Source organism: Aquarana catesbeiana, linkage group LG01 (assembly GCF_042186555.1).
Source record: "Aquarana catesbeiana isolate 2022-GZ linkage group LG01, ASM4218655v1, whole genome shotgun sequence".
Taxonomy (NCBI): domain Eukaryota; kingdom Metazoa; phylum Chordata; class Amphibia; order Anura; family Ranidae; genus Aquarana; species Aquarana catesbeiana.
This window is the reverse complement of record NC_133324.1, coordinates 950191788-950205326: the sequence shown is the minus strand read 5'-3', so window position 1 is coordinate 950205326 and position 13539 is coordinate 950191788. Positions and strand designations below refer to the sequence as shown.

Below are 13539 nucleotides of genomic sequence, written 5' to 3'. Positions count from 1 at the left end.
TCATTCACATCAGTCACAGACAATAACAAACTGGCCTTTTTGGATCTGGAACTCTTCCACTATGAAAACACCATCTGCGCCCAGAATTATACAAAATCCACCTCAGGGAATTCTTACCTACACTTTAACAGTTTCCATCACCCACGATGGGTTAAAAACATCCCAAAAAGCCAGTTCTGCCACCTAAATAATAATTGCACGCGCCTACAGGACTATGAAACACACGGCCTACTACTCAAAGCCAAATTCAAAGACAAGGGTTACCCAGACTACATCATAGAAGATGCCTTCCATTACTATCTCAGTGAAAACGGACAAGAGACAAACCAGTACAGACAACACTACCCAACCCGTCAGATTTGTGACACAATACCACAACAGATTTAAGCAAATGGAAAAGATCTTCACCAAACACTGGTCCATTCTGCGTGAGGATCCGCATCTAAAACCCACCATAAGTGATAAACCACTGGTCACCTACAGACGGGCTAAGAATATAAAGGCCCAAATAGCATCAAGCAAAGTGAAAACAGCACGCCCCACCGCCAGTTCCCCGTTAACCTTCTTTAACATAAAAGGCATGTATCAATGTAGGAAGCCCCTCTGCCTCACATGCGCCCATGTTACACATAGGCAAAAAGACTTCCAACATAAGGGTAAACTATATGTCATCCCTGACTTCTTCAATTGTGGTTCAGATTATGTGGTCTACATGCCCCTGCCGGCTACTATACGTAGGCCGCACCATACGCCCGCTCCGCAAAAGGTTTGGCGAGCATCGTAACCTTGTAGAGAAGGGCATTGACAAGCATAGCGTACCGAGACATTTTAAAGAACATCATGGACAAACATCTTCAGGGCTACGCGTGTGGGTTATTGAGTCTATTCCACCCAACCTCCCTACCGCTGAACGCTACTAAAGGTTGTGTGAAAGAGAAAACTACTGGATATATACACTAGACACTTTATTGCCAGGAGACCTCAATGAAGGCATCGAAATTAACATTTTGCTGTGACCCCAACCACATCCCTGCCTCATCACATCATCTCATCTCAATTCACCACGTATTGTTTCATCCATTGTCCTACCTGTTGTCTCATTCATTGTTTTATCCATCATCTAGTCACTACCCCATTAATTTACAGTCTACGTGGAACACGTGTATGGTATACCCGTACACTAGTGTGAGTGTATACCTGTATCCCACCCATTACCCCTATCCACATAGCCCTAGTGTATAACACATACCATTTTAATTTTTTTTCTCCTCCTCTTGTCCCAATCTTACGCGTCATTTAAATGTGTATATATGTGTATATGTGTGTGAAAGGATCCTATATAAATGGTTCTTTATGTTTACACACATATATACATTGTACGTTTTATTCCTTTTCCATCATTGCGTCATTTCTTCTCATATATACCACCCATCTCTCCCTATAATTATATACCTCTTTAATTATATACCTTTTTTTGTATTCCCTTCTCATATATATTTACATATATATATATATATATATATATATATACACATATTTTGTTCCCGTCCACTATGATCAATACAACATTCCTCTTCATATAGACCGCCTTCTCCCTACCCCATGATCCATATACACACATATATGTTCTTACCACAACATACTCATTTGCATATCTCTCACCTTCCCGCCCCGCCCACTCCCCTCTCCCTTCACTCCCCTTCCACATTGTGTACACCCCATCTCCAGGGTTACCTACGCGCCCAATTATTATACATAGTCCCGCCCTCCTCTCAATCACCTCTCCACCCCTCCCAGTGCCTATGGTATAAATTCCCACACTGAATATGGCCACCAGCATAGCCTGATGAAGGAGCACGCATGCTCCGAACGCGAAGCACCGCCCGCCTCACCCCACTCCCAGAAGTGAAGACGCAGGTCAGCACGGCGCTCCACGGAGTATCCATGACTGACATCCTGGCCGCCCGGAGGCTCTGAGGACCCTCGGCACCACCGGAACAGCTACTAGGACCCAGGTCACAGGACTCACATCCCAGGAACCCCCCCCCCACTGGCCTGTGACACCCACATCCCCTGAGAGCACGCGGATGAAACTACTTTATATGCTGGTTTTTAGCAACTCAAATGTAAGTGTTTTTATCTATTGTAATAAATATTTTTAACATACATGCTGCACTTAGAGGGCGCCGTCCTTCTTTCTTTTTTATTGTTCCAGAGCTTCTTCTAGCTTTTATAGACTAGCTGCCTTCCATTTATTCAGCATCATTTTATCCTTACATGGACTAATACCTGAACTTGTTGTGAAACATTAACTACCACCACCAAGTTCCTCCTCTCAGGAACCCCCAACCCACCCCCTTCCCCCCACCATTTTTAGTCATATGTACTTGGCTACATCCATTGTGCGCCATATTAACCCCTTGATCATGGAGATAACAGCCAGAGAGAGGCCCTTGTTTCTCAACATCGGGCTTTCAATAGCCATGCCGTTTAAGCCAGTGACTTTAAAGCACGGTGGAAGATAGGATCTTGGGAGAGAAGATCCGGGTGAATTGGAAGACGCCATAGCATGGATATCCAACAGGATGGGATTCTTGAACCAGGACTGATGTGGCCAATCTGGGGCCACCCAAATTACTAGAATGCCCTCCCACTAAGTCGGTTAGAAGTTTCAGTGGTGGAAAAGGCATATAAAAAAAAAAGTACCTGTACCACAGAGCCACCAAAATCTAGGTCCTAACTCCTAAGTGCTAGGCAAAGAAACTGCGCTGTGAGTTGCAGATGGAGGGTTTGCCCACCAGCAGGGGCCGCCCCTAGGGCATTTATCTCTTTGCTCTACCTAGTGTCCTACTCCTGCAGATGGTGTAATAAACCCATATATCAGGATCTAAAGATCCGGCTATTTCCTTCAATGAACAGAAGAGAAATTTGAAAACTATCTCTTGTGGTGGGGCTGTGCCCACACTGTAAGGGTTATCTGCTTGTTTGGTCTAGGGGAGATGAGAAGCACTTTAATTTACTTAAAGGTGAAAAAAAGAGAGTGCTACCTGAAATGAGGGGTTATATAGGGGAGTACATCACGAGACACAGAGCAGCCATTACTATCTGGGTTATACGCCACCTACTGGTGAATGGACACTGGCAAATCAATCAAACAAGAAGTCCTCCCCTATATAACCCCTCCTACACAGGAAGTGCCTCCATTTTGTAGCAAGCAATAAACTTCCCAGACAAGAGGGGAGGGACCTCTGTGTCCCGTGATGTACTCCAAGAAAAGGATTTTACAGGTAAGCTGTAGGAAAAATTCTATTTTCTTTATCGTACATCACGGGACACAGAGCTTCCCAAAACAATGAGAAACAACGCCCTCTGGAAAAAATGGATAGGGATGAACTCTAACCCTTAACGTTACTTAAGACCAATCCTACTGATTGGAGAAAGAAAATAAAATTTCCCACTCACATATTTCTGTGGGTGCCACTTCCTGGTTTCCACCAGGCAAAAAATATATCCAAGTCCTGTAATTGATGTTCCCTGAAGCTGGCTTCCAGGGCTCAACATTGCTGAGATACAAGACCATTAGGTCCCGCTGGACTGGCAGTGTCCAAGGAGCGACCCCCACCAGACTTGCTATGTCAGTGTACCAAGCCCTCCTGGGCTAATTTAGCTAACACTATTATCAGTGTTGCCACCTCCCAGATTCGTCACAAAAGATGTGGGAGAAGTCGAAACAGAGGGAAAACTTAAAATAAGGTGTCACCAGTGCATCTGCCCCTTTTGCTGGTGGGACTTTTGTCCCAGACACAACCTGTTCCCACTTGTTGTAGAACTTGGAATCTAGTAGATCCACCTGCAGAGTCCCTGCCATTATTCAATACCGGGAATATGTACTAGCGATAGACAGCACTTGAACTGTCTCAGACAGAATGTGGTTCACCTTCCTGAGCCGCATGACTCCTGGTGCCGTCCTGGTGATTGATATATATATGCCCCTGCAAAGGCATTTCCGGATAAAACCTAGAACTGGTTTGTCCCAACATCCAGAGCAAGGCATACTGGCCAAAAGTTCCAAGATATTGATGAGCAGTATTTTCCCATGGAGACCAAGTCCACTGAACTATATCCACCTTCAAACTAACTGGAGAAGCTGGCATCGGTGGTTATCCCCATCCCTTCTCCAGATTTTGAAACATAAACCACCAATTTTAGCTCTGCAATACCAAGGGAACAGAGCCCTCTGGCAATCCAATGCCTGGATCTTTATGTTCCAGGCAGAGAGAATGATCCGCTACAAAAGACCTGGAGTAGGACTCTACGTAGGGAACGTGCCTTGACCTAGATACAACTTCCTCCTGTAGAAATGTTTTAAAGGAAAATCTGGAACAGACTGCTTCCTGAACTAAGATTATTGAGGTATACTGAGCTTGGCACCCCCTGCATTTTCAGCAAATCCAGCACTGGATTTGCTGAAAATGTCATAAAAATAAAAATAAAAAGTCATAAAAATAAAAAGTTGACGTTGCACTGCAATTTGCAAAAACCCTTGATGAGCCTTGAAAAAGTGACACATGAAGATAGTCATTGATGACTATGGACCCCAAAATCTAGAGGTCAACACTAAATGGACAGAGCCTATCTGAAACAGAATGATGTCCAGCGGCTTAAGATCAAAGGTAGACCTTATGTCCCCATTTTGTCTCTGGCTTCCCGCCCCCCTCACGTCATCACGCCTGCTCATGACGTTGGCGTGAGCGTGCCCCTAGCCCTCGGCTTTAAAACGGCCGTCACTGGCCGGGCACCTCAAGCGCTCATCATGTCTCCTTGGGGCACGTCACCTGGCCCGGCAGTCTCACTACAGGTAACTCCCCCTGTACACTCTCACAATCCTCCACTGACACCTACAGTGGCTTCCCACTTTGCACATTCACTTTCTGCCCCACACACCCCTCCCCCTGGTCTTGGGTTTCTCACATTTCCACATCCATGCACACTTTGGGTCCTATCCCCTGTCCTTCTTTCCACCTTCACTACTCACCTCTCACTTATGCCACTGACACTCATATATCCCCTTTTTCATTCCCAGTGTGTTTCCCATTCCCTGGGCCTCGTCACCTTCCCTCTTGGTGGCCCTTGTAGGTGCTCCGGCCATTTTGTCGGTCGGGGCCGATGGTCTTATGGAGCGTGCTCTCTGCCTCAACCCCGGGGGAGAGTCAGTGTACCCGGGCCAACATTGCACCACAATGTATGGGACATCATCCACCCATGCATTTTTTGTGAGTATATCAAAACATATTTGCATTTTTTGGTGTCCATTTTTCCACACTTTTATTGACACACAGTTATTTCTTCAATGTAGCTATACTGCATCAGACTCCTGACGATTGGTTCCAAGCCAAGAAACGCGTAGAGTTAACATCTATTGATGCATACTTTTATCTACTGTATTATATACCATCTCATTGTGACATGTATATGTACAATTACTATTCCAATTATGTCTATAAACTGACGTATGCTAACATGCCTCATTGTAGTTCAAATGTACTCTTTTTACATTGTAATTTGTCTTTTATTTGTTTTTATTAAAATATATATCATTTTTCTTGTAATATATGTTGTGGGTATCATCACTCAATATAGGATCTACCTCAGATATTCCCTCCCAACATTTCTTGTCATGTGGACCCATTCACCAACATGCCTCACACAAAGTCCTGCTTTCTATCTCCAATTTTTTTGCACAATATGGGATGGAGGCATGTTGGTGCATATATACAAAAATAAGTGGACAGGTCACAACCCCAATTTTATGTCCCCATTTGGTTTTGGGACTGCTACCGGTTGAGTTTGTTTTTTTTTTTTTTTTAAATAATAAGCCCAGACCTTCTGCTCCAAGAGTCAAGAGCAAGGTGAAAGCTCAAAGAGGCGTACCTAACCTACCAAGCTTCTGCCGGCTAAAGATGGAACAAACCACCTCAGAGACTGCTCTAAGATCTTCTGGCCTGAGATACTCTCAAAACACAGCAGCTTCAGATGCCTCCCTCACCCAGGTGGGGAAAAGCCTACAGCATCTGGTATTTCTTGGCAGTCTCCTATCCATATACTAACCAGGCTTGATCCTGCTTAGGCTTCGATCAACAGAGATCAGGCACGATCAAGGTGATGCGACCGCAGTCCATCTGACGAAAAATGAATGTGTCAAGAAACACTGCAATTCCAAACACCACAGTGGCACAGATGCACCTGACACCACTGTACATCGGGAGATGTGGACACCGCCAGATCACTGAACCTGAAAGCGGTGCACCTGCCTCCCCCAGCTGCCTCTCTTTTCTGGAACCATTTAACTGGTATAACAGGTAAATAACGTAGCAACTATATTAGCCAACTTAATACACAGTCCTTCAAGAATGCAGGCCTAAAACAATGTTGGTTTACCGCTATACAACCCCTTAGGTATGCAAGTATGCAGGTACCCAGGTATGCCGTTATGTAGGTACCTAGGTGTGCAAACATACAAGTATACAAGTTTTCTTGCCATTCATGCATTTATGTATGCAGTTCAAGCATACATAAGCACATATGTATGTATATGTAGTCCCTAGGCAAATAAGCACATATGTATGTAATCCTAGGCAAATAAGCACATATGTATGTAATCCTAGGCAAATAAGCACATATATATGTAGTCCCTAGGCAAATAAGCACATGTGTATGTAGTCCCTAGGCAAATAAGCACATATGTATGTAGTCCTAGGCAAATAAGCACATATGTATAAGCATATATGTATACAGTTTAATGTAAATAAGCACATACAGTGGGGACGGAAAGTATTCAGACCCCCTTAAATTTTTCACTCTTTGTTATATTGCAGCCATTTGCTAAAATCATTTAAGTTCATTTTTTTCCCTCATTAATGTACACAGCACCCCATATTGACAGAAAAACACAGAATTGTGGACATTTTTGCAGATTTATTAAAAAAAGAAAAAATGAAATATCACATGGTCCTAAGTATTCAGACCCTTTGCTCAGCATTTAGTAGAAGCACCCTTTTGATCTAATACAGCCATGAGTCTTTTTGGGAAAGATGCATCCTCTGCCATTCCTCCTTGCACATCCTCTCCAGTTCTGTCAGGTTGGATGGGAAACGTTGGTGGACAGCCATTTTTAGGTCTCTCCAGAGATGCTCAATTGGGTTTAAGTCAGGGCTCTGGCTGGGTCATTCAAGAACAGTCACGGAGTTGTTGTGAAGCCACTCCTTCCTTATTTTAGCTGTGTGCTTAGGGTCATTGTCTTGTTGGAAGGTAAACCTTTGGCCCAGTCTGAGGTCCTGAGCAGACTGGTTTTCGTCCAGGTTTTCGTCCAGGATATTCCTGTACTTGGCTGCATTCATCTTTCCCTCGATTGCAACCAGTCTTCCTGTCCCTGCAGCTGAAATACACCCCCACAGCATGATGCTGCCACCACCATGCTTCACTGTTGGGACTGTATTGGACAGGTGATGAGCAGTGCCTGGTTTTCTCCACACATACCGCTTAGAATTAAGGCCAAAAAGTTCTATCTTGGTCTCATCAGACCAGATAATCTTATTTCTCACCAACTTGGAGTCCTTCAGGTGTTTTTTAGCAAACGCCATGCGGGCTTTCATGTGTCTTGCACTGAGGAGAGGCTTCCGTCGGGCCACTCTGCCATAAAGCCCCGACTGGTGGAGGGCTGCAGTGATGGTTGACTTTCTACAACTTACTCCCATGTCCGGACTGCGTCTCTGGAGCTCAGCCACAGTGATCTTTTGGTTCTTCTTTACCTCTCTCACCAAGGCTCTTCTCCCCCGATAGCTCAGTTTGGCCGGACGGACGAACGTCTTCCATTTAAGGATTATGGAGGCCACTGTGCTCTTAGGAACCTTAAGTGCAGCAGAATTTTTTTGTAACCTTGGCCAGATCTGTGCCTTGCCACAATTCTGTCTCTGAGCTTCCTTTGACCTCATGATTCTCATTTGCTCTGACATGCACTGTGAGCTGTAAGGTCTTATATAGACAGGTGTGTGGCTTTTCTAATCAAGTCCAATAAGTATAATCAAACACAGCTGGACTCAAATGAAGGTGTAGAACCATCTCAAGGATGATCAGAAGAAATGGACAACACCTGAGTTAAATATATGAGTGTCACAGCAAAGGGTCTGAATACTTAGGTCCATGTGATATTTCAGTTTTTCTTGTTTAATAAATCTGCAAAAATGTAAACAATTCTGTCAATATGTGGTGCTGTGTGTACATTAATGAGGAAAAAATGAACTTAAATGATTTTAGCAAATGGCTGCAATATAACAAAGAGTGAAAAATGTAAGGTCTACCGGTCTGAATACTTTCTGTCCCCACTGTATGTATGCAGTTCAAACTAAGCATATACATTTGCAGTACAAATGAAAACATTCCAGCATGCGTTTAAGCAATATGCATTTATGGAAACATGCGTTTATGGAAGCATGCAAGTATGTGCTTATGCAAATATACATTTAGGCAAAACACAAAAGCATCTGTCTATGCAAACACGCATTTATGCAACTTCATTTACACCCCTGATCAGTGATGCACCTGCTCATCAGTATACAAAGCAGTCTCTGGTCCTCAACCTCCCTCGAAGGGAGGTCAGGGACCAGAGATTTCCTTGTATCTAGTGGATGGGTGCATCGCTGATCAGAGGAGTTAGGGAAATGTGAGAAGTCTGTATGGGGGGACGGGCATCAGTCTCACTTCCCCATGACAAGTCACCCCCCTTTGCAGTCACAGTGCTTCTTTCAGCCCCCTGGTTGCAGTGCCCCTGTACCACCTTACTTTGGCTTGTTCAGTGCCCCCCTAGTCTCAATTGGCCTTTATCTTTCATTTTCTCAGTGTCTCTTTCCTACCTCATTATCCCTATTCACAGTACCCTCCCCCCCCCCTCTAATCACAGTGCCCCCTTTCTACCTCACTCTCACTCGCCTCATACGCACCACATCAACCCAGTACCCCCCTTCCATCCATCTCACCCTCCTCCTAGTCACAGTGCCTTCCTCCCACTTCACTTCATAGATCACACTGCTCTCCCTCCAATCCACTCACCTTTCCCATGGTCACAACACCTCCCTCCCACCCACCTTACCCTCCAGATGACAGCACCTCCCTCCCATCCTACTCACCAATCACATCACAGCACCTGCCTCACACCCATGTCACCAACCACCCTGATCAGAGCACTCCTGCCAACCTCACCCGCCAAAATCACAGCACCTCCCTCCCATCCACCCCAGCCCCCAAATTATTGGGCATCTCTACCACCCATCTCACTAATCCCCATTGTCACTGCACCTACCTCCCATCCACCTCACCACCCACATCACAGCAAATCCTTCACACCCATCTCACCACCCACAGCATCTCCCTCACATGCATCTCACCAACCCCTCTGATCAGAGCACTTCCCTCCTGCTAAACTCACCCACCACATCACAGCACCTTCCTCCCATCCACCCCAGCCCCCAACTCACAGGGCATCTCTACCACCCATCTGACTAATCTCCATTGTCACCTCCGTCCCATCCACCTCACCACCGACATCACAACACCTCCCTCACACCCATCTCACCAACCCCCCTGATCAGAGCACATCCTCCCTGCCAACCTCATCCGTCAATTCACAGCACCTCCCTCCCATCCACCTTAGCCCCCTACAAATGGGGCATCTCTATCACCCATCTCACTAATCTTCATGGTCGCCTCCCTCCGATCCACCTCGCCACCCATATCACAGCACCTCTCCCCAACCCCCCTGATCAGAGCACTTCCCTCCTCCCAACCTCACCCACTAAATCAAGGCACCTTCACTCTATCCACCCCAGCTCCCAACTCACAGGGCATCTCTACCACCCATCTGACTAATCTCCATTGTCACCACACCTCCCTCTCATCCACCTCACCACCGATATCACAGCACCTCTCTCACACCCATCTCACCAACCCCCCTGATCAGAGCACTTCCCTCCTGCCAACTTCACCGGCCAAATCACAGCACCCCCCCCTGCCATCCACCCCAGCCCCCAACTCTCAGAGCATCTCTACCACCCATCTGACTAATCTCCATTGTCACCGCACCTCCCTCCCAGCCACCTCACCACCGACATCACAGCACCTCCCTCAAACCTCACCAAGCCCTTCAATCACAGCCTTTTCCTTCCCTGCACCTCACCCTCCAAATCACAGTATTTTTCTGCCTTTTACATTGGTGACCTGAACAAAATCGTGGTATAAACGTGCGACTTTGAAACGCTCAGGTGTGAATGCAGCCTGCAACAGTGACCACTCCATCACCGTTACCACCTAATTCACTCTATTAGAGCAAACAGGTGTCCAGTCTTTTGTCTCTGAACCCCCCCCCGCTTTTAGCACATAATCTTCACTCTAACCATGAGTCCAACCCAACAAACGTACCTATTCTGGAACAGGCACGCTTTTACTTATATATAAAAGTATACATGTTTTGCCTTAAAAATAAGTTTTCACCTATGACAGAATTCCCAGAGCATGCTGGGGTTTCTAAAGTAACATCACAGCAGGAAACACAATATAAATATGGCACTTACCAGATTTGGCCTGCTTTCTTATAGGACTTGCAATGGAAGGACAATCTATTAGGTCGTATGACTTGAGTGCTGTAAGACAGAACAGAAGGTTATTTCTTGTTATCGTCTTGTGTTATGTGGTGGGGTTCACCGAGGGGGGGGGCGCTTTCAGGTAGGTTGTACATGGCTTCATAATTTCACAAACAACCTTTTTTTAAAGTAAGAAGAGCCAAGTAACTACTTTCTGACATGGTCAGGATGAAAGTCAGTGAATAAAACTAGAAGTATAGCTCGAGGAGGACAAGTTTACATAAGTAATAAATCAAAAACAAACTGCGCTTAAATAAACAAATATAGTGGAATTGAAGTGATAAAAAGTCTATATACATATTATACAAAAACAATTCCATAAAGTAACATGATTTCCATAAGATCCCTTGATAGTTGATGACTTCACCAAGAAATATGTGACAATAGGAAGAAAGGCCCTCCACCCCATAAAATGGGCGCTTACCAGCTCCTGAGACCTCCTTTTACAGGAGGTCTAAGACACTTGTGGCTCTAAACCCAGCCAGGGCCTTTGATAAACTAGGGGGATGTTAAGCCTCCACCGCCCAATGGGAATCGATCACAGAGGGGTTCCAAAAAAGAAATAAAACCTCCATAGTGTAAAATCTTAGGATTTTATTTAGTAGAAAAAGGATGTTGCACTTACGTCAATGAGAAGTAAAATCGCATAAAAACAAGCCGGCCAGCTCACAATGCAGCCCGTGGTCCGGGACTGGCGCAAACGTAGCACGTCGCTCCTCCATACGCGTTTTGTCACAAATGACGTCACAGATTACTTCAATTCCACTATATTTGTTTATATAAGCACAGTTTGTTTATGATCTATTTGTTATGTTCTGTGTATGTCACATGAAAATTGCTGCTTTGCATGGTCATATTCATTCATGATATCAATCATTCGACAATTTTTGATAGCGCTGTATTACCCTTTTTGAGTTTACATAAGTAGACTGTCAGTATCATCATCAACAGTTTCTAAATTTATAAACCTGGGATATGATCTTTTCCAACAAAACAGTATTATGCCACGTACACACGACCGGTTTGTCCGTCAGAATAAACTCAGACGGTTTCTCAGACGGAATTCCATTCCAGCAGTCTTGCCTACACACAGTCAATCCAAAGTCCGACCAAAGTCCGACTGTCCAGAACGAGGTGACGTACAGCACGTACAATGGGACTAGAAAAAGGATGTTCATTAGCCAGTAGCCAATAGCTTACGTCTCTTACTTGCTTCAGAGCATGCGTCGTTTTTGGTCCGTCGGAAAAGCATACAGACAAGCGGTTTTCCCGATAGGAACTGGTTCCGGCGGAAAGATTTAGAACATGTTTTATTTCTAGGTCCATCAGAATTTTCGAAAGCAAAAGGCCCAATGAAGCCTACACACGAGTGGTTTATACGATGAAATGATTCCGTCAGACTTTTCCTGTCGGACATTCCGCTCGTGTCTACGTGGCATTAGTCAGTTAGAACAATGGAAACATACGTTGAAAGAGAGTTTGTCATCCACTGACAACTCTATGACATGACTATGTTTCAGCTAAATGGTATTTTTTTTCAATAACGAAATGTTTTGGATGACTGTAATTACAAAGATCTGCCATAGTCACAGTTGATAATGAACTAAAGTAGAAGCAACAATTTTGTGCCATCTCCATGATGGGGCATGCAGTTATCTTCTCCTAGAAGTATGGCAAAGAACAAAACCCCAAGCTCTACTAGTCTGCCAATCATGTGTTGCTAGAAACAGATGCTCCTGGATGGGATAGTCACTCCCAAAACATAAGTCCATGATGAGTACAAGCCAGCTACTCAGTAAGTTACAAAATCCAAATCTTTATTTGCTACAAGTAGTTGGCTTGTATTCATCACAGAGTTATCTTCTCCTGTATAGCAGCACTAAGGATCGGTCTGTTGCATTCAAATGTGAAAACGAAATACCTAGCAGTGGGGGATCTCTGGTTACAGGAGTGCCCTCCACAGGTGTCTTAGTATCTTCGTTGACGGCTACATAGGCTGTGAGAGAGGAGACAACACCAGACTGCAGACTGGTCTCCAAGATCTTCTTCTTCACTTCTTCAGACTCTGACTCTGATCCATGTCCCAGATCAGAGATCAGAGCTTTGGCTGCCAGTCTGTGGATGGTGGGCCTGAAAAAAGGATAAACAATGTGCAATACCGCTTTAGGTCAGTCTACCTTTATTTGCCTTAAGATCAGGTGTTAATCTGGCTGGTAACTATAAAAACCATGTAAATGAGAATAGAAGGCTGCACTGCAGTAAAATCAGTTTTACTATTGTATTTGCTTTGATGGATATATTACAAAACAGCAGGAGAGTTGAGACTTCTGACATGTTTTATGCTACCAAGCGCTTACTTATAGAATCACTCTATGGGTTAAGTGTCACTAGTTAGCCTGCAGTATCCTGCTTGTGTACTCTTACCTCCTTGCTGCAGTGTTTCTCTTCCCGATTCCTTCACATGTGTGGTTTGGCTGTGCTCACCTATGTCTGCTATTCTGTGGACCTTCCCTTCCATCACTTCCTGGCCCACCTCCTAGTTTGCTTGTCTAGATAAGACATGCTCAGCATAACCTGCATTGCATGAGCAACTTCATATTTCTCTGAGTTCCCGTGTGCATACATCTGTTCCATACTGTGTCTGACCACCTGTGTACCGACCCCGGCTTTGTTTACTGTCTGTGCTTGTTTGTTGCCCGCCCTGATCTCGGCTTGTCTTCTGGAGACTGCTGTTTGTACTCTGCACATGTGAGTGGTCGCCGCATCCTCGGTTAGGTGTACCTGGGGGCCGCAACCTGGTTCCAGCTTGCTGCAAGGCCATCCCCACCTTCAGGGGCTCTGGTGAAGA

General features: G+C 45.0%; 1 protein-coding gene across 5 annotated transcripts in view; it reads right to left on the bottom strand.

Moving 5' to 3' along the window:
• The window catches only part of LOC141121673 (von Willebrand factor A domain-containing protein 5A-like), a 147197-nt gene that overhangs the window by 27593 nt on the left and 106065 nt on the right, over positions 1–13539 (bottom strand). For 4 of the 5 annotated variants that reach the window (XM_073611367.1, XM_073611394.1, XM_073611376.1 and 1 more), the window contains 2 exons: positions 12613–12821; positions 10623–10691 (listed from right to left, as the gene is read on the bottom strand). In XM_073611367.1, the coding sequence (XP_073467468.1) occupies positions 10623–10691; positions 12613–12821 (278 nt within the window). The remainder of the gene's footprint in view (positions 1–10622; positions 10692–12612; positions 12822–13539) is intronic. The other variant, XM_073611403.1, reaches the window with a different exon arrangement.